The 19345-nt window shown below is 40.2% G+C and overlaps 1 protein-coding gene across 3 annotated transcripts in view; it reads left to right on the forward strand.

Moving 5' to 3' along the window:
• Positions 1 to 19345, forward strand: part of LOC119488051 (carboxyl-terminal PDZ ligand of neuronal nitric oxide synthase protein-like) — a 202695-nt gene that overhangs the window by 147918 nt on the left and 35432 nt on the right. For all 3 annotated transcript variants that reach the window (XM_037769218.1, XM_037769219.1, XM_037769220.1), the window contains 2 exons: positions 3566 to 3739; positions 17126 to 17291. In XM_037769218.1, coding sequence (XP_037625146.1) covers positions 3566 to 3739; positions 17126 to 17291 — 340 coding nt within the window. The remainder of the gene's footprint in view (positions 1 to 3565; positions 3740 to 17125; positions 17292 to 19345) is intronic.

The raw sequence follows: 19345 nt of genomic DNA on the forward strand, positions 1-19345 counted from the left end.
CAAGTAGCTTCTACAAAAGAAAAGCTGTGAATGATGTGTCAGTTTTAAAGAGGCACTTTAGATGATCTGACATGTTTCTGAGGAGTCCAGCAAATCCTTTGTTTCACACACACACACACACACACACACACACACACACACAGAGCCTTCTGCCTTCCTATTCATTATGTGATGGCACCAAACAACCTGTCAACTTGGATAATTTCCTCTCATTAACCTAAAAGATCCAGCTCAGACAGGCCATCAGTCATGTATTCCTCTCATGGTGTGTATGCGTGTGTCACCAGAAGGTGTGACAGATGGTGAAGTGTTTGGGCATGGATTCCTTAAGGCAGGTGGAGGTTCAATTTAATCAGGTGTCGACTTTGTTTGCCGACCGTCATTTGGCGCCGTGACTCCAGTCACTTTGAAGCACCTTGTGTCGCCCATTAGCGATGTGACATAGTTTGTATTCAGTCAACAATCTAATTGTTCAAACTTGGCAGCCATGAAACCGTTTTCAGAGATGCTTGACGTCCAGCAACCAGTTGCTGTGGATCTGAGGAAGTAGAGGTGACACCAGCAGAAACCAATACAGCTTAAGTTGTAAAGCCAATGAACTACTGTGCAGCAAGAAGTTGCTAGTTAACCAACATTAGAGCTCCAATAATAAAAAGTAATTGTGCCATGTTAAATAGGTTAACCCTAAGAGACCCACCATAGACCTGTTTTTGTCTCAGGAGGTCTTTATGGGGAGATAGCAGGTCAACATATGTACTATGTGAAACGGCTACTATGGGTACTAACATCATCACAAATGAATACAATTTGGTTCATTGGATCCATAAGAGCCTCTGCTTTCCAGTCATACCCAATTCATGCAATTCCATGGGATCCCAGTATGCAGAAATATTCAAATACACCATTTTTAGAAGAGGTGAATATAACCCATTTGTACTGCATGCAAAAAACTGCATAGTTTTTACCGTAAACTGCATTAGATTATCATAAACAAAGGAGAAACTCATGGGCACCCATTTCCCAAAGGACCCCTTTGAAAATGACCATGCCAGTTTTTCCTCGCCAAAATTTAGCCTAACTTTTGAATGTTATTTAGTCTCCTTCCCGAACATGACATGGTTGCTACCAATGGATTCCTTTGGTTTTCTAGTTTCATGTGGTTATATGAAGTAGCTTCAGCCTTTAAAACTGAGCCTGCCACAGTTAGAGTTAACTGAAAAATATGATCTATAACTATAACCATAACCACCTTGTCTCATCTCCTTGTTTCATCAATAAGGTTGAATTGGCTTACGGTAAATCCGTTTTTTAGCCCATTAGATTCATGTTTGGATTTTTTTTTTCTGGCTGCTTGTCAAGTATATGTTTTAGTTGTTTTTGCTATTCAAAAGCCAAAAGTTTGATAGCAAAAAAGCCAAGTAAATGATTGGGCAAAACATCAGAAACAGGTTGAAATCCCGTCGCCCAAATCACCTCGGAAGGAGGTTTGAGACGCATTCTAGCCAGATGTTGAAAACGTGTAAATGTTTCTCCAAGCAGCCCTGTCTCCTTAATATTACGTTACCTTACGTTACTGCATTGTCAATTACGTTTCGAGGGAAACAGATTTTGTCACGGATTACGTTTGTTTTTGACGTATCATAAATACATTTCTAATGACAGTCCACGGACGTTCGCGTAGGGAGGAGGCCGGGGTGGTGGATGGGTCCAACAAACACAGGACTTTCAGCCAGGAGTCTGCTGTTTGTGTCCCGAGTGAAACCAAAAGTCAACGTTAACTCGTTAACGTTAGCTTAATAACAGTCATTAATAATAGTCATTTAAAGGCAAACCATAATGTTTTTTTTACCAAACCTAAGTAGTTTTGTTGCCTAAACCTAATTTTTTGTTGCATTTTTGTTTTTGTTTTGTTTCAATTTACATTAACCACGTGTTTAAAACTGTTTAACACTGTAACCGTAATCCGGGAGAAAATACATTTCCCTCGAAACTTAATTGAGAATGCAGTTTAGTTGTATGGGAACGTAATTTTGTAGGAGACAGGGTCTCTCAAAGACGCATATGTAATCTTTACTCTTCAAAATAACTGTGGCAGTATTTTATCTGTATATGGGACACTTGAAATGAAAAGTGTAAATGGGACCAAGGACTTCTGTAATCTATTAAGTATTCCATATGGAAGTGGACCCTCAACCTGTGGCAGTCACTTGCTCGATGGCATTGGATCATAGCATGCATTAGTGGTTCACGCTATACCCCCATTGTCGTGATCCCTCACTGGCTTCCCAACATTGAACAGTGCCAAATGTGTTCCATTAGACGGCAGGCGAAGAGATGCACCTCCTGCGTGGGTTGAATCAAGGTCTCAGCAGTGGTGTTTTTGTTCTCTATACCAGCCATGCACCTTGTAGCACTCTTTTTTTCTAAGGTGCCCTCACTGTATTTCTGTATCCACTGAACAACGGCAGGTCGAAAATAAAGCGTCGACTTGGAGCAGTGGGCTGTTTTAGATACACTGTGTGTTGTTCTTCCCCACTTCCAGGTGTTGCAAGCTTGGATTTCATAATTACCCGCAATTACCATATGGTGCTGATGCTTTATTTTCAACCTTAGTGTGATTAAGGCACCATACTGTATCTGCATAACAAAACATATTTTTGAGTGGTTGAATGATGGTGAGGGCACGATGTGTGACTGGTTACTAGAGCCTTGAAGCAATTAGGATGCTTGATAGCGTTAGATGGAGACGAGCTGAATCCCAAAGCTCATTATTGTTGGAGTGAAGCGTCTCAGTGCTGCTGATCTGCATTCTCAGCACCACTCATTCCACACTGGTGCAACTAATCAGCACTTCTACATTTCAAATTCAGACTCTTGTTTGGATGATGACTTGTCCTCTAAGGCATTATATTAATGCTATTGCTTGTACGGATCGTATTTATTTATTCATTAGTCACTTCTTTTCTCTTTTTTCCCTGTGTTTGCAACCTCAATCTTGAAACTTTTTGTGAACTAAAGGTTTGAAAAGTGATGATAGCAGTTTTCACCAGCCGCAACAGCAGGTGGCTGGTATTGTTTATACCTTGCGAGTCTGTGTGTGTGAGTCATTGTTGCAAAATGTGGTCTTGGAGACACCTACTGTAGCGGGAACTACCACAGAGGCGGTTTTGAGTACTTCGCCAGGTGTTTATATTTCTGTCTGTCTGTCTGTCTGTTTGTCTGTCTGTCTGTATGGACAAATGTTGGCAATGTAATAGCGTCACAACCATGCAAGATGCAATCAGGAAACTTTACAGGTGTGTAGTTGAGACTAAAATGAAGGCCGAGTTTGAAAATGGATGTAGTCCGAGCAAGGGCGCCAAAAGTAGGGGGGTAGGAAGTGGGGAAGGGGCCAGTGGCAAATATCAGTGAACAGTTTGTAAAATATATAAATGAAAATAAGATTGCGAAATAGTATTTCTTTCAAGTTTTTTTACGTAATGGTCCAAAATTGCAGTCTCTTTTTCTGGCTACTTGTTAAATGTTTTTGTGGCTCTAGGTCATAAATATCTCTCTCTCCTCTCAGGTCTCCTGTCTGGATCCAGAGGAGGCCTCTCTGCTGATGGCCAGCCCCAGGATGCTGCTCCCTCCGTCGGCCCCGCTGCCACCAGTTGCCCCCCTGTCTGTCCACCACCAGATCCAGCTGCTCCAACAGCAGCTCCAGCAGCAACAGCAGCAGACACAAGTGGCAGTGGCACAGGTGCGTCTTTCACACACAAACACTTTTTTTAACTACTCCATCTGTAACCGCTTATCCTATTCAGGGTCGCGGAGGTGGGGGGTGGGGGGGTTGGAGCCAATCCCAGCTGACATTGGACGAAGGCTTTTTTGCCTTGCTTTTGCTCTAAATATTTTATAGCCTGTGGATACTTTATTTTCCACACTCCCACTGTAGCTATAAACTATATGGCAATGTAAGATAAATGTTTTTCATACTTTTCAAATGCCCTGTTTTCAGTGACATTGCAATTCAGATTCCTCCAAGACATGCACATGGTGGGATGGTCATTACCGTAACGAGTGGTACTTTAACCTTGAGTATATGTTGCCATGGGAACTGTTGCTCTGGCTGCTGCCATTCTTCTTCTTCTTCTTCTTCCCTGCAAAAATACAATAATAGTCACTAGAACAACAACTGCAGCATTACTCCTTAAAAGAAATAAAAAGGCAAACATCTGATAAACACAGGAATCATGACAGACATCAATTATGATTAGAGAAAAGTAATTGAATTTACTTCACATTAATTGAATAATGTGTACACTGATGGTGTTTTATATAGACAAATAGACTCTATTGTCCCCGAAGGTAGAAATATGTTTCCACAGTGTCCATGTCTCAAGAACATACAGTAGATACACCCACACAAGTACACACACTAGGAGCTGCTTTTGCAGAGCGGCCGCCACTCTCATCAAAACATGCTCGTTTCTATTTTAGTATTGTGTACATGCATCAAAATGACAATACAGTATGAGGTTATACATTGAATACAATAAGATAAATAAAGTAATCTTGTCTCCATCTCAATGACAAACTAACAACGGCCACATACAGGGACGAGAAAGAATGAATGAATGAACGACAACCTTGATTGGACTCAAATATCCCATTAATACCAGATCTACAAGCTGCATTACTGGGTGTATGAAATCCTCATGAACGTGCACTTTCGTGAGACGGAGGTGTAGTTATTCCTCCGCACCGACAACAGCCGTGGCCGGAGGCATTATGTGTTTTGGTTGTCCATCCGTCCCATTCTCGTGAACGCAACACCTCGGGAACATGTCAAAAAACATCAGACTTTTGCCCAGGAGACCGATGTTCGCAACCCGCGTGAAACCACTCACGTCACTTACGTACCTAAGTTACGCCACTCCCCGAGTTATTTTAACCCAAACCACAATCTCTTCCTCACCCTTACCAAATAGTTGTGTTGCCTTAATCTAACCAAGTTGTTTCATTTGAAGACGGAAGTTTATTTTGAGAAGACTGTATGCTTGTAAGGAGCAGAAATTGACACGTGTTGCTGGACATTTGTAGGAAAACGCACAAAAAATTAGGAATAACTTTTGATAAGATATACAAACTGTTTTATTAGGATACGTTGACAGGGTACAGGGTCGCAGGTGGGTGGAGACTATCCCAGCAAAATAAATCTTAAAATTGTTTTCCACCAAAATAAGAAAATTAGCCTTTGCTGAACACACTGGCTGAGGAACAGAAGCATGTGATCAATTGGAAACACTCAAGGATCATTGGCAGAGTGAAGGAGATCAACACCCGCCTGCAATCCAGTCTGGATTGGAAAAGAAAAGTTAGAAGCGATTGCACACAGCATCAGACATCAATCACCCAGTTTGAGTGGCTGCAGTGGGAGAAGTGACTATTGACAGCATGGCTTTGGGCTTATGAGCTGGATCAAAACACACACACAGGCACACACATGCAGTTTGTCAGCCTGCTTGCAAAAGGCCTGGAGACTTGAAACTGCAATTTCACAACTCAACACAGCCTCCTCCTCATGCACACTCTCACACACACACACACACACACTCTTGACCCAGAAGTGTCTCAGACTGTTAAATACAGATGTCTCATAGCTTCCAGAGACGGATACAGGGGGTCCTCCTGATTGAACCGCCTGTTCACACTGAGCTTAGCTGATCCCTTGTCGTGACCTGAACAATGTTAGACAGACTGCTGCCACTACTGACAGCTCGCACATTCGGATTCAGCGTGCACAGACATACATTATATTAATTATACCTTGATGAAGCCAGAGGTCAGTGCCCGCTAGCAGAGACACTGGTATAGAGTCAAAACTGCTGTGAAAGGAAGTATTTTACCTAATGCAGACTATTACAAATGAGCTACCCTAAGGTGGTTCCACCTGACCTTGGCTCTTTTGTCATTCAGCAGGGTTCCCCCAGTGGTCTCGACTCGTCTAGGTCGCTAGAACTGTTAGCTTCCACTCAGCATCTAAATTAGTTTCCCCAGACTCTTCAGTTTGCTTCTTTTAAGGCTGATTTGTCGAGTGAATCTAACTCTGTGCTGCTGTTGCCATTGTGTGTCATCTAAGTTTGTAATGGTTGTTCTTAAATGACAATTTGAGTAATAAATTAGTCGATCGATGAACAGAAATATCTAAAATTCAGGCTCTCATAGTTAACACAATGTTAACCCAAATTCGTTTTAACACCATTCTTTTCTTTAACGCATTAACGCAACTTGCAATATCGATCTTTCTGAGGTTGTAGCACGCTCATCCATTGGTACCAACCATGTTATACTAGCTTGTTGTGAAGGAGGTTAAATACCGCTCTAAACTTAAGCTAAATTTTGGTGAGGAAAAAATGTCATGGCCATTTTCAAAGGGGTCCCTTGACCTCTGACGTCAAGATATGTGAATGAAAATGGGTTCTATGTGGGTACCCATGTCTGTACCCACGGGTGCCCACTTTATGATAATCACGTGTAGTTTTGGGCAAGTCATAGTCAAGTCAACAAACTGACACACTGACACCTGTTGTTGCCTGTTGGGCTGCAGTTTGCCATGTTATGATTTGATCATATTTCTTTATGTTAAATGCAGTACTTGTGAGGGTTTCTGGACAGTATTTGTCATTGTTCTATTTTGTTAATTGATTTACAGTAATAAAAGTATACATGCATTTGCATAAAGCATATTTGCTCCCATGTTGATACGAGTATTAAATACTTAACAAATGTCCTTTTAAGGTACATTTTGAACAGATAGAAAATGTGCGATTCATTTGCGATTCATTTGCGATTAATCGCGATTAACTATTGACAATCATACAGTTAATTGTGATTAAATACTTTAATCGATTGACAGCCTTATCAAAAATGTTTTAAATTATTAACCAATCTGTGGTTCCCAACCTGGGGGTCACAAGATAAATTTGAAAAGTTGAAAGATAAATAACGCGATAGGAAAGGAAAAAAACAATAGATTCCGATCGTTGCCTTTTTTTGTGTGAAATGCTGAATAGTTCTACTTCTTCTGACCTCTAACAGTTATTCAAATGAAAACCAGCAGTTTACAGTTCACCGGTCCCTGCCTTTAAAAAGTGATGCTTTGATGCACTTCTCCTTAAATTATTATTATAAATTAAATAGCTTTGCCTGTCGGATGTGTTTATCAGACAAAACAAGATATTTGAAAACATCACCTCGGCCTCTGGGAATTTCTGGTCTGCATGTTTCACTACAAAAGAGAATAATCAAAACTAATTGTCAGTTGCATGAAAAGTGTTTTGATGTAACACATTTTTTTGTTGCACCATAGTGTTAAATAATTAGTTAGTCAGAGTTAGTTTAAATGTATTCCTTTTTTGTCAAATTTGAATTTAATCAAACCGGAATTAATTAAAGACACTTTGTTTAATGAGTGCAATTGACGGCAGCTGCAATTTGGAGAAAGATCCTTTTTTGTCACTGTTCAGGCTGCACACGAACATCCAAACTCCCATGAATATTCATACACCAGGGTACTTTCATAATTTGTGTTACATGTTTGTGTGTCTATACACGCACTCATGGAAGAAGAGAGGGATTACGTGGCTGACACACTAGTAAAATGTGAGTGTGCACATCTATAGATGTGTGTCTGTTTGGGTTATTAACAGTACCAAACTTTATTTCCCGCTCAAAACAAAAAAACTTTCCCTGGTGTCGTTGCCTCAGTTTCACACCAGAAAATAAAATTACATTATTCTGTTTTTCACTTATCTCGCTTCAAGTGGTGAAACTATTTGTAGAAAACAAACAGGATCCCAAAGTGTCCAATTTAGTGATGTTAAAGGCAGATATTGCTTTGATCATTTCAAACCGCAGGCCCCCACTGATTTGACGGAGTTGTCAGATTTGAGTGCAGCTCTGCCGTAATAATGTTGTTGTATAATGCCAATGCAACAACACGCAACTGTGATAAACAAAGGCTTACAGCCAGGGAAAACAGAATGTTTTTTAAGGAATATACATTTTTGCACAACATCAGTAATATTGAGCTGTCTTGATTTAAAGTTAAACCCTCTTTCAAGAGTTTTTAATAAATTCAAACCCTGTTTATGATACGATTTTTAGTCATAATATTTTCAGTAATAGCCATTCAATGTCATTTTTAGTAGCAGAGTCCGCCATTCCAGGATTCAAATTGCCCTCATGCACACCAGGGATTCACTGGAGATAATGCAGTAAATATATAATATAGATGCAATGTAAAATATAGAAAACCAGTCTTCCAAAATAAATTCCTAATTTGGTATTTAGGCCATAACATATGATTTGCATTTTTTTCATCATACCATTCAGTGACCCCTTATGTTCCTCCACTTATTCATTTTTTTCTTTTGAGCTGAAACGGTTAATCAGTCAATTGATTGACAGAAAATAAATCTGCAACTGTTTTGAGAATTGATTAATCATTTTTTAAGCACAAAATAACAAACATTCATTGGTTTACACAACGTAAATTGAATCTATGGGTTTTTTACAAGTCAAGAACTGGGAAATGGTGATTGACATATTTCAACCTGGTCTCTCTCCCAACTCAAATACCACCGATTGGGCAGCGCCTTTAGCAACAGTATGTGACGAACCGGGCTTTCAACTAACTCCAATGTAAACCCACACGCGGTGTAATTCGCACTCAGAGCAAATGACGTAGTATTAATAGCACGAGAGTCCGCTAAGGACGGGCGGGAGGGGTGGTAAATGGGTCAAACAAACACAAGACTTTCAACAGGAGACCGGTGTTTGTGTCCCTTGTGAAATTAAAAGTAACATTGACATATTTTGACGTTGTCCCATGAGTCGCTAGTCATATGAGTCGCTAGTCAGTGAAGTTAACATCAACCACGACCGTTTCCTAACCCTAACTGTAAGTGGTTGTGTTGCCTAAACCTAACTTCCTGTGAAAATGGAAGTTTATTTTGAAAGGACACTATGCATGTAACGAGTGTATATTGACACGCCGTTCCTGGTCCGTCCAAAAGTAACGAAAGAGGGGTAACCCGTGCTGTCTACGATACCAAGGGGCACGGACCAAGCGGCGATATTTGACGAGTTTGGAGTGAGAATGTGTTGCAATGATTAATCATGACCTAAATCAACAGATTAATCAATGATGATAATAATCTTTAGTTATAGCCCCATTTTCCTTGAATTTGTCACCTATCTGCACTTTGCAAATCTTTGTTTGATAATCTCAGCAGCTGTATTTCAAAGTAATGTTGCACTATGGCAAGCATTTTTGTCATCCCAGCGTATTATGGAATAAAATGACTTGAAAGGGATGAAGTAGTGATTATCTCCACTGTTGCCCTCTGTGCTGATGGAAGTGCCGGTGACTCTGTGAGCCCAACCAGGAAGCTGGGGAAATATTCTTGAGGTTGAACTGAGGTCACAGTAAATGGAGGTAAATTAGCAAGCTGGCCAGCGCTAATCACAGCTCACTCAGGGATGAGTGGAAGTGGAGATGTTTAATGAAGTCAGGGAAGTGAGGGAGCACATCGACGTTCTGTTTCAAGATGAAGTTCCCTCTGCATTTGCTGCTCAGTCAATGCTTAATGAAATTTGACCTCTCTTCATCTCTGTCTCTTTCCAGCTTGCTTACTGATCTTTCCTTCAGTTCCTCCTTACTCCATTTCCTTCCTTTCATTCCTTACTTTTATTTATTGTATACATCCGTCTTTCACTTCCTCCCATCTTCTTTTCATCAGTTATTTTCACCCTGTTATCATCCTTCCTGTCCTCTCTCCAGCGTTTCTTTTTCCACCTACGCCTTCCTTTCCTCTTTCTTTTTCTCTATTGCTTCATCTCCTTTTCCCATCGTCTTTCCCCTCCAACACATTTTACACATTCGTTATCTCTCTCGTCTTTCCCCCCCCCCACACTGTTGCCTGGACTTTTCTGGTTCTCTCTCACTTCATCAAGCACTCCCTCGCCATCATTCGCACATTACATAAGTGCAAGTGCATCTCTAATCGTTTTACTTATCATTGCACCAGCAAAATGATCATTTCCCCTTCCGTTTTTTCCTCCAAAATGAGATAAAAATAAGTGTTGGAGGGGTTTCAAACGCTTCCAAATCAAAGGGACCTGGCGTGGGCCGGGAATGCGATGATGGTAATCCTGTGTGAAGAGTACATCCTCGGCAACCAACCCTGTGGAGTCGCAACGCACAGCCAACAGTGCTAATCCCCTTACGCTACCAGTGGGAGAGTCGCTGTTTTTCAATCTTGTCTGAAAGGGAAATGGTATCATTTAAACAGCCGTGTCATCCAGTTTCTATGATATCTGCATTTTTAGATTAGGATGTAATCCACAAGGTCTTGATTTTCTCATTTTGTCTCTGTATGTAGTGCTCTTTGCTACTGTGGTTTTGCTGTCCGGTGATAACCGAACCGTTTCTGCATGGCACTTAATCTAAACCCTAAAAATAAGGGCAAAATAGCATTTGAATTTGAGGTATTTCAAGCAGTAAACATACAGTAAAAGCTTGTATTCACTGTGTAGGTTGAATCACTGTTGTGTTTTACCAAGTGGGAAGAGAGCGAGGCAACTGTCAGAACTGTAATGTTACTTTATGTGAAAATCGGTTAAATAGAGATGTGTTCTTGGCTTTGTAAAGAACTGACAAGATGGAAGGAAACTAGGAAGAGAAATTGTCAAATTGTTGTGAGAGAAGGAGTTGAGAGGATGAAAATTGTCCTCAGGCGCCGTTCTGTTCTGGGGAACAGTTTTGAACAAAGAAAGCAATAAAAAGGAAGAGAGATGCTGCCGCCTAATTAGAGCTTTAAGGAGTCATTTCAGTCGCTTGAAGCTCCTTCAATTTCACGACGCTCAGATAAGACGGCAGAAAACATGGGGTAGCAGCAGGTTTACTACCGAGGGACCACCACAGCGAAGCACAAGTGGAGCACCTTTTTAATTGGCTCTTTGTCTGGGTTCTACTTTTAGTAAGACGTTTTGGATCTTCTCTTTTTAAGTTTTAAAAGGAATATCAACATTTTTGTTTCTAGTTGATTGTCATACTGCCTGACATTCGTCTTGAGCGTGTTCATTCTTCCTTTCTGTGCATTTTGCACTGTAATCTTAAGATGTAGAATTAAATTGTGTTGGTCTTGATACCAATCTGTTGCAGCACTGATGTACACCTCCATGGAAAATGAATTAGATAATGTGGGAAATGAAGTTATAGCAGCATTATTATATTATATTTATATTATAGCACCCACCACAAACATTCAGTGTTGGTGCTCTGCTTTGTTTAACGTTGATCATGGTCCCCAAAAAGTGTAGTGTATGAATTGAAATAACTTTTGTTGTAGAGCACTTTTCAAAGCCAGAGTTACAAAGCCCTTCACAGAGCAAGAATTAAGACAAATATGTACATTCAAAAAGACAATAATACACATACAAGGAAAAAAGTCACCAATTAAAACTAACAAAAATAAATAATAATGTAAGAATAAAGTTGTTTTTGTACCTAAACCTAACCAAACCATATCCATTTAGGTTTTGGAAGATGCAGACAGATGTGTGCCGATAGGTGCATCAGATCAGAAAACGCTGCTATGTGTAATTCTAGAGGGCATGGACAAACTATGTATTTTGTCATTTGATTTATGAATCAAAAGGTTGATCTAGAGTGAGTTCAGGTCTAGGATCTCTCACAGACAATCCTAATAAATATCCCCATTGAATATGTTATTTACTTGTGAATTAAGTGATCAGGTGGAGCCATAAAAAGAAAATGAGGTGGAGACACACATGGGCAGATAAACTAGATGTACTAGTGGGCAAAAGGAAACAGCCAGAGAAATCCAGCTGTAATGATTTAAAGCTTATCATCTCACATCTTATCAATTTTTCATTCCGTTTTTATATTTATCTGTAAGACCAGCCTCTTGTTTCCACAGAAACTGGTTCTGTCCATGTGCAGAATACAACCAAATGTAACCTTGTGCTGCTGCATCACAATGAGACGTCGTGCACTTTCTGATCAGATATCCAGATGACAGAGTCAAGGTCTGACTTTTAAAAGACAAGTTGTTTTTTCTTTGCTTATTTTGCTTATCTGGCTTTGTGCACTAATGTTTATACATGGGGTTGTTCAGTGTCCTTTTACCATTCAGTGCAGCTCAGTGAGAGACATTTAGCTGGACAGCAACAGGACAGATGTGACACTTGGTCCCAAGGCCTCAGTATGAACCACGCCGGAGCGCTATTAGAAGTGTCAGCAGGGCAGCATATGTCAACGTCAAGCTGCACTCCTCCATAGCTCAATGGGGCCTCGTCAGCTGTAAATTACACCACCAAAGTCATCATCGGGGTGTCAGTCTTTACAAATGACTTCTGCAGAGGCGGCTTGGCCCCAACACGATCTGGAATCACCTCTATTTGTTGCTAAGTGCAAGGATAATGGAAGTAGATGACCATCTTCCTCGACAGACTGGGTTTTTCTGTCTGGCTAGTGGATGTGAGGTGGAGGCGTTATGGAGGCCTTGGGACGGAGGCTGTGAATTTTGACTCCATCTTGCGTTTCTCCGCCTCACTGGCTCCTTATTAGGGTGGGGAGGAACTGATGAGATTTCATCTTAGAAAAATGCTGAAAACAGTCTTTATGTCTAAAGAGAACGAGGGGAGGCAATGAGGGAGGAGATGACATTGAGAGAAAGGAAAACATGGGAGGATCATAAAAAAGCGTAGATTGTGATTGTTTTAAAAACAGAAATCAGAAGAAAAAGTTACTCTCCATAAAATGACCCTTTCTTCATATTCAGTTCAATACTACTGATATTGATGGATACCTGAAATTCAGGTCCTATACATTCATATGTATTTTGATTTCAAGGCTTGGAGAGTAATCTTAATCAACTGTAATTCTGAAACAATTTGTCGATTAATCGATTAGTCTGTTGAAAATGATTAGATGTGAATTGATGGGCATTTTCATTATCTCATGACATTTTACTGGCAAAATGATTAATAGATTGAATCCTTAAATTAAAAAGCATTATCGCGAGGTCAATGAGAAATATATGACGCTGTATTAGGGCCATTGTTGGTAAAAATGTGTGATTAACTTACGATTAATTGCAATTAACTATGGACAATCATGCGATCAATTAAGATTAAATATTTTAATTGATTGACAGTCCTAATACATATAAAACAACATTGCAGACAAGCAGGACATATAATATGTACTAACCAATCAACGCTACATTATGCTACATTATAAGATACAGTACATATTGGAACAGCAACACAGTCTAGTTATTACAACTAAATAAAACTGCATACTGTAGTAAACATCTGGAGTTAACACTCCCTCGGCGTTTGGAATTGATTTTCAGACTGCTCATGAAATACTGACTCTGTAGCGTTTTCATCAGTGTTTCAAATGTTCAATTACAGTGTGTTTTGTAGTTTTTCCTTTGATATGTGTCGCCGCTGACGTCAAGAGCGAAGAGAACCGTGCTACCACGGTAACCACATCAAGCTGAAATGAGAAACCAGGGAGTCATTACAGGTTTCAATGACTTGTACCTCCACACCAGGCCCTGTGATTCACGGCGCTTTGAAAATACTCTGCTGCTCTTGTCGGACCTTCACACCAGCTGCCTTCCTATAGACATTTTATGGCCACCCGTTCAGGCGCACTCTGATTAAGCCATTTATATGTTCACAACAGAGCAGAAATGTTTTTTTCTGACAAGAAGCCATTACGAAAAAAAGTTAGTTAAGTCCTTTTATGTCAACAGCAAAGAGCACCTCTGGATTCTTACTATTCAGCATGCATGTAGTATCAGTGAATAAAAGCATGTTTGACACTCTTTCCTTCAGAACCTCTTTGCCTATTAGACAGCTGACATTTGAAGTCCTGCTGGACCATGTTCAAACTCCAGGGTTCATCAAACTATTGAGAGCCACGCAGCCTTTCCTGACAGAAAGTCATTAGTAAGTGGGTTCCTTCAACACACTTGGCCTCTTCTGAGCCATTCTTGTGATTTGAAATCTTGAGGATTTCTCCTTTGAAATTGTTAAAAGCAATTATGTGCCCAAGACAGCGGATGGCTGTCTGAGTGAGGTGGGAGGTGGGGCCACTAACATTTGATTCGGAGAGTACTTTGAAGTAAAAATGGGGAGTCATTGCTGCTACACAAACTGCGGTGTGTGTGTGTACTGAGTGAACGGTGCCTTCTTTCCCTTCCCTCACTCCCCTCTTATATAAATGATTCAGAGTGTTATAGAAGTTTTAGCCTTTCAGTCTTAAATTGAAATGGAGTCCGTGCTTTAATCTTAAAGACCACAGCAGACTGTGGCATTAAAGTTACACGAGGATCAGAGTAGCCACTGGAGAGCTCTGCTACGCTTGTAATAAAAGTTCAATAGACGGATATAAAGCCACAGAAATTACAGAGATCTAATATCTATCGCTCATGTTTTTTTCAGTACCTTGGATCTGTCTGTGTACGTAATGGAGAGAGATCAAATATCAAAAACAATCATCTCATTGTTTGATTTTGAGTTTCTATTTCTAGATGATATCTAGTCAGCTGGTCAGTATCTAACTTTAAACTTCTTCAACTCGATGCTGTACATGAAACGTGTCCAGCTATTGATTATCAAACTTCAGCCCCGCGCACAACCAGCAGCTGTGCTTGTGTTGTGGTTATGTTGCCTTGTGGTTTTTTTCACACATCCCCACCCGAATTGTCACAGATTGATCTGTTTGCTTCCAAATAGAAAAACACTTTTCTGTTTTTTCTACAGCATTGCATTGATTAATTACCACGCAGTCAAAAATACAGTACGATTGATCAATCACTGCCATCCGCTGAGCTGAGTCAGCCAGATCCTGAAGCCTCTTATTTCCTGATCAATAGTTACAAGGTGAAGGCCTAAATAATGGCTACATTTGTTAAAAAAAAAAGAAAAAAAAAGCTTTTGCAATAGCAATTTGCCCATATTGCCTGAAAGATAATGTTTTATGCTTTTGCATAATTTTGGTGAATTTTTAATGGGAAAAATATTCAATAACTTCACTTTTATAAAGTGGAGTTCCACTTAAATGTCTTAAGGAGTTTAATAAGTATAATCAGGAAGAGACCATTGACATGTGAAGTGATTTTGGTGGTACTAAACTGCATAATACTGAAGTTATTGAATATTTTTTCCATTAAAAATTCAAAAGAATTATGCAAAATCATATTTCTCCAAATTAAATGTTGTAGTACAACCACGAGGAGATCATTGATGTGTGAAGTATTTATGGTGCTACTACCCTGTATTATACTGAAGTTATTGAATATTTCTATAGCATCTCTTTTCGGAGTTGCACTTTGTTGACGGTCCCTGACCACTCGTCTCACAGCCTCAACATTTCGTTTATGAGTTATTGATCCAGGAAGTTTTAATCTGTCAATATCTTTCCAACTTTACCGAAGTACATCATCTAGAGGGGTTCCGTACATCAGCAATGCGTGGACTGTCAGGAATGATTGGAGGAAGTGCACTATGAAGTAGCTCGAGGGAACGAGTTACTAACTTGAGGGCACGAATTAATAAAAACTTACTCCTAGGGGTCTAGTGGGGTACATTACCTCTAGTATAGAATGAGATTCTTTGCTTATAATTATCGGCTTGTCTCCGGTGAATCTTACTTCAGCTCAGAAACATTTTCTTTCCTACAGTATTCCCTCATTAGAAATTATACTGCCCTAACACACGTGGCTGAATGACTCAACATCTTATATTTAGCCCTCAATTTGATAGAATTTGGCAACATCTCATTAAGTTCCCTATGAGACCCGCGGGATCGCCAGCGATCCCGACCAATATTACTGTCTTTAAGAGGCTGTCTCAGTCTTAAAGCTAGAAGATACTGGTATCATATGAAACTAGACGACTTAAGGAATTGGTACCAACCATATCATCTTAGCTTGTTGGGAAGGAGGCTAAATAACGCTCCAAAGTTAGGCAAAATTTTGGCGAGGGAAAAACCAGCGTGGCCATTTTCAAAGGGGTTCCTTGATTTTTGACCTCAAGATATGTGAATGAAAATGGGTTCTATGGGTACCCACGAGTCTCCCCTTTACAGACATGTCCACTTTATGATAATCACATGCAGTTTGGGGCAAAAAACATGCAGTTCTTTGCATGCAGTATAAATCAGTTATTTTTGCCTATTCTAAAAATAATCTTATGTGGAATATTTCAGCATACATGACCTCACTGTATAAAATGACCTGTGGTGACTTCTAGGATAATCACAGCCTCATGAAACTTGACAACCACAAACTACAGACCTCGGGCATTCAGAAGATGGATGGCTTTCCCAGGTATATTGACAATAAGGGGGTTTCTTAGCAGTTTCCAGAACAGAAGTGCTCGCCATCCAATCTCCGAAAAATGCAATTATTGCTGAAATCTCCAAATGTCAAAGGTATTTGATACCAAATCAATGCAGGGCTTTTTCTATGGTGTTCCTCGAGGTGTTTTGTCTTAATGTTGTAGTTTGGAGGGATTATAAATCATTTTGATCAATTCTTGATTGGTAAAAAAAAATGGTTAAACTTAACACCAAATCTGTATAATAAATGTCGTCAACCCAAAAATTGCTGTGACAACTTATGAGACATAATGGAGCATGGTAATGGCCAACACAAACTTATATCATAATGTTCTAAGCCCTTTCACAATTTATCTGAATTCATTAATTCATTGATTCTTCTTTTTATTTATGACTAGAACAACTTGACGCAGTGCTGAGCTGCATCTCAAATGAATCTCCTAAAGACCCCCCCCTGTCAACCCTTTCACTGACAAGCAAATTATATTTGAAGCGTCAACACAGTTTGAGTGTTGTTCAAGTGGAGCGGTGTGTGGTGTATCTGTGTGTTTGGGGGAATTCAGATAAGAGGTAGTAGTGCTGATTTTGTAAGTGTTGACCTGGGGGAAATGTTTGTATACACGGCACTGAGCATCTGTTCCTCTCTTCTTCCTCTCTCCTCCTCTATCTGTCCGTCTTGACTCACCTCCTCCTGTGCAGGTCCACCTGCTGAAAGACCAGCTGAGTGCGGAGGCCACGGCTCGGCTGGAGGCCCAGGCTCGAGTCCACCAGCTCCTGCTGCAAAACAAAGACCTGCTGCAGCACATCTCCCTGCTGGTTAAACAGATCCAGGAGCTGGAGACCAAGATGTCTGGACCAAACTCCAGTGAGTGGATCACACAAGAGACTCGTGCACACACGCACTGCATGCTAGAGTTTAATATACAGCTGCAGAGAAATAGACACATGTGTGTGGTGACACTGACGGCAAAGCACACATTTTTATATGAAGTGACTTGAATTTTGTTATTTGTGACGCATATCAGCCTCTACTGGCAGCCGGTAGGAAATGTAACAACAGCAACACCTCATCCCTTCCATCACCTTTAGCTGTCCTGATCTAATTTTTTTGACGCAGGAAAGTAAAAAGACAAGTTAGCAAGAAGATGTCCAACATTAATTATATGTGCATAAGCGATCAACAGCCCATCAATTATTCACTTAAAAGGATATTTCGGTTATTTCGTGCAAAATAAATGTGTCAAAACAATCTTAATTTATTCTCAGTTAAATTCTATTAACGAGAAGTCGAGAAGAACTTAGCACACAGCTCTGCCAAGACAGCGCTGTCCTCTCAATGTGTTATTTTAACAATAGAAAATGTTATTCTGCCTTTGGATCAAGCTGTGCATCATTGTACACATCATAATAGACAATTGTGGGATACGTCAAGATATTTTTCACTCAAGTAAGTGCATGAGAAAGAAATCGTAAATTTCTATGTCATAATGTTTAGAAGTCATTTAGCAATATCCTGGAAACAAAGGAAACGAGACAAAGTAGCATGTTAGAGAGACAGTTTGACGTTTGTACGTCCTCGATTCCTTTCCTCGCTTCCTCTCCTCGCGTCTTAATCCATCCCACCTGAGATTCATGCAAAGGAGGCAGGAGAGAGGAGTTGAGGCAACAGGCATTTAACAAAATGAGAGATTCGTGCTTCAGAGCAAATCGTCCTAGGCAACAATATTGATAAACCTTGACTGAGTCAACTATAAGTAGAAAATTGTATCCCACAGAAAAGTACGCACGAGTTGCTGTGACAACACAATGAAATAAACACTGTTTGCCATACTAACCATGACCTACATTCTGAGAGAGAAGCTCTGTGTACACTCCTACAGACAGCAGACAGAGTGATGGTATAGCAGACATAGACAGGCTTCTAAATGGAAATTCCCACATTAAAGCTTCTGAGTAGCAGTATGAGTCTGGGCTCCCTTCGCCGCTCTGTTTATCATGCACCACACACATTCTGGTCGCTGTTCTATCGTCCACGACCCCCTCTGTCTTCTCGGTCTCTCTACCCACACCTTCACACATTGTTAGGCGTGTTCAACTATTCAGAGAGAGACCGTCTTCTCTGCGCTATCGCAGTCCAGCCTGCCCTCCAATCGTCACCCTGCGAGAAGCAACCTTGCTATCTTATCAACCAACATTTCAGAAATTCAGAGGGGAAAGTATTGTCTCATTGCCACCTCTGTACGTTGGGCATTTTAAACGCACCTCATTTTGCCCAAGGTTAGGAGAACTGTTATATGGATGCAAAATATGGTCAAACATTTTTATGCACTAGACCCTGCACAGGTATTAGGGCTGTCAATCGATTAAAATATTTAATTAATCGCATGATTGTCCATAGTTAATCGTGATTAATCGTGATTAATCGCAAATTAATCACACATTTTTTATCCGTTCAAAATGTGCCTTAAATGGAGATTTGGAGACTTATCAACATGGGAGTGGGCAAATATGCTTGCTTTATGCAAATGTATGTATATATTTATTATTGGAAATCAATTAGCAACATAATACAATGACAACTATTATCCAGAAACCCTCTCAGGTACTGCATGTAGCATCATAAATATGCTCAAATCATAAACTGTCAAACTCAAGCCCAACAGGCAACAGACTTGACTATGATTTGCCCCAAACTGCTTGTGATTATCATAAAGTGGGCATGTCTGTAAAGGGGAGACTTGTGGGTACCCATAAAACCCATTTTCATTCACATATCTTGAGGTCAGAGGTCAAGGGACCCCTTTGAAAATGGCCATGCCAATTTTTCCTCGCTAAATTTTGCGTAAGTTTGGAACGTTATTTAGCTTCCTTCCGGACAAGCTAGTATGGCATGATTGGTACCATTGGATTCCTTAGTTT

The sequence above is a fragment of the Sebastes umbrosus genome, chromosome 5 (genome assembly GCF_015220745.1).
Source record: "Sebastes umbrosus isolate fSebUmb1 chromosome 5, fSebUmb1.pri, whole genome shotgun sequence".
Taxonomy (NCBI): Eukaryota; Metazoa; Chordata; class Actinopteri; order Perciformes; family Sebastidae; genus Sebastes; species Sebastes umbrosus.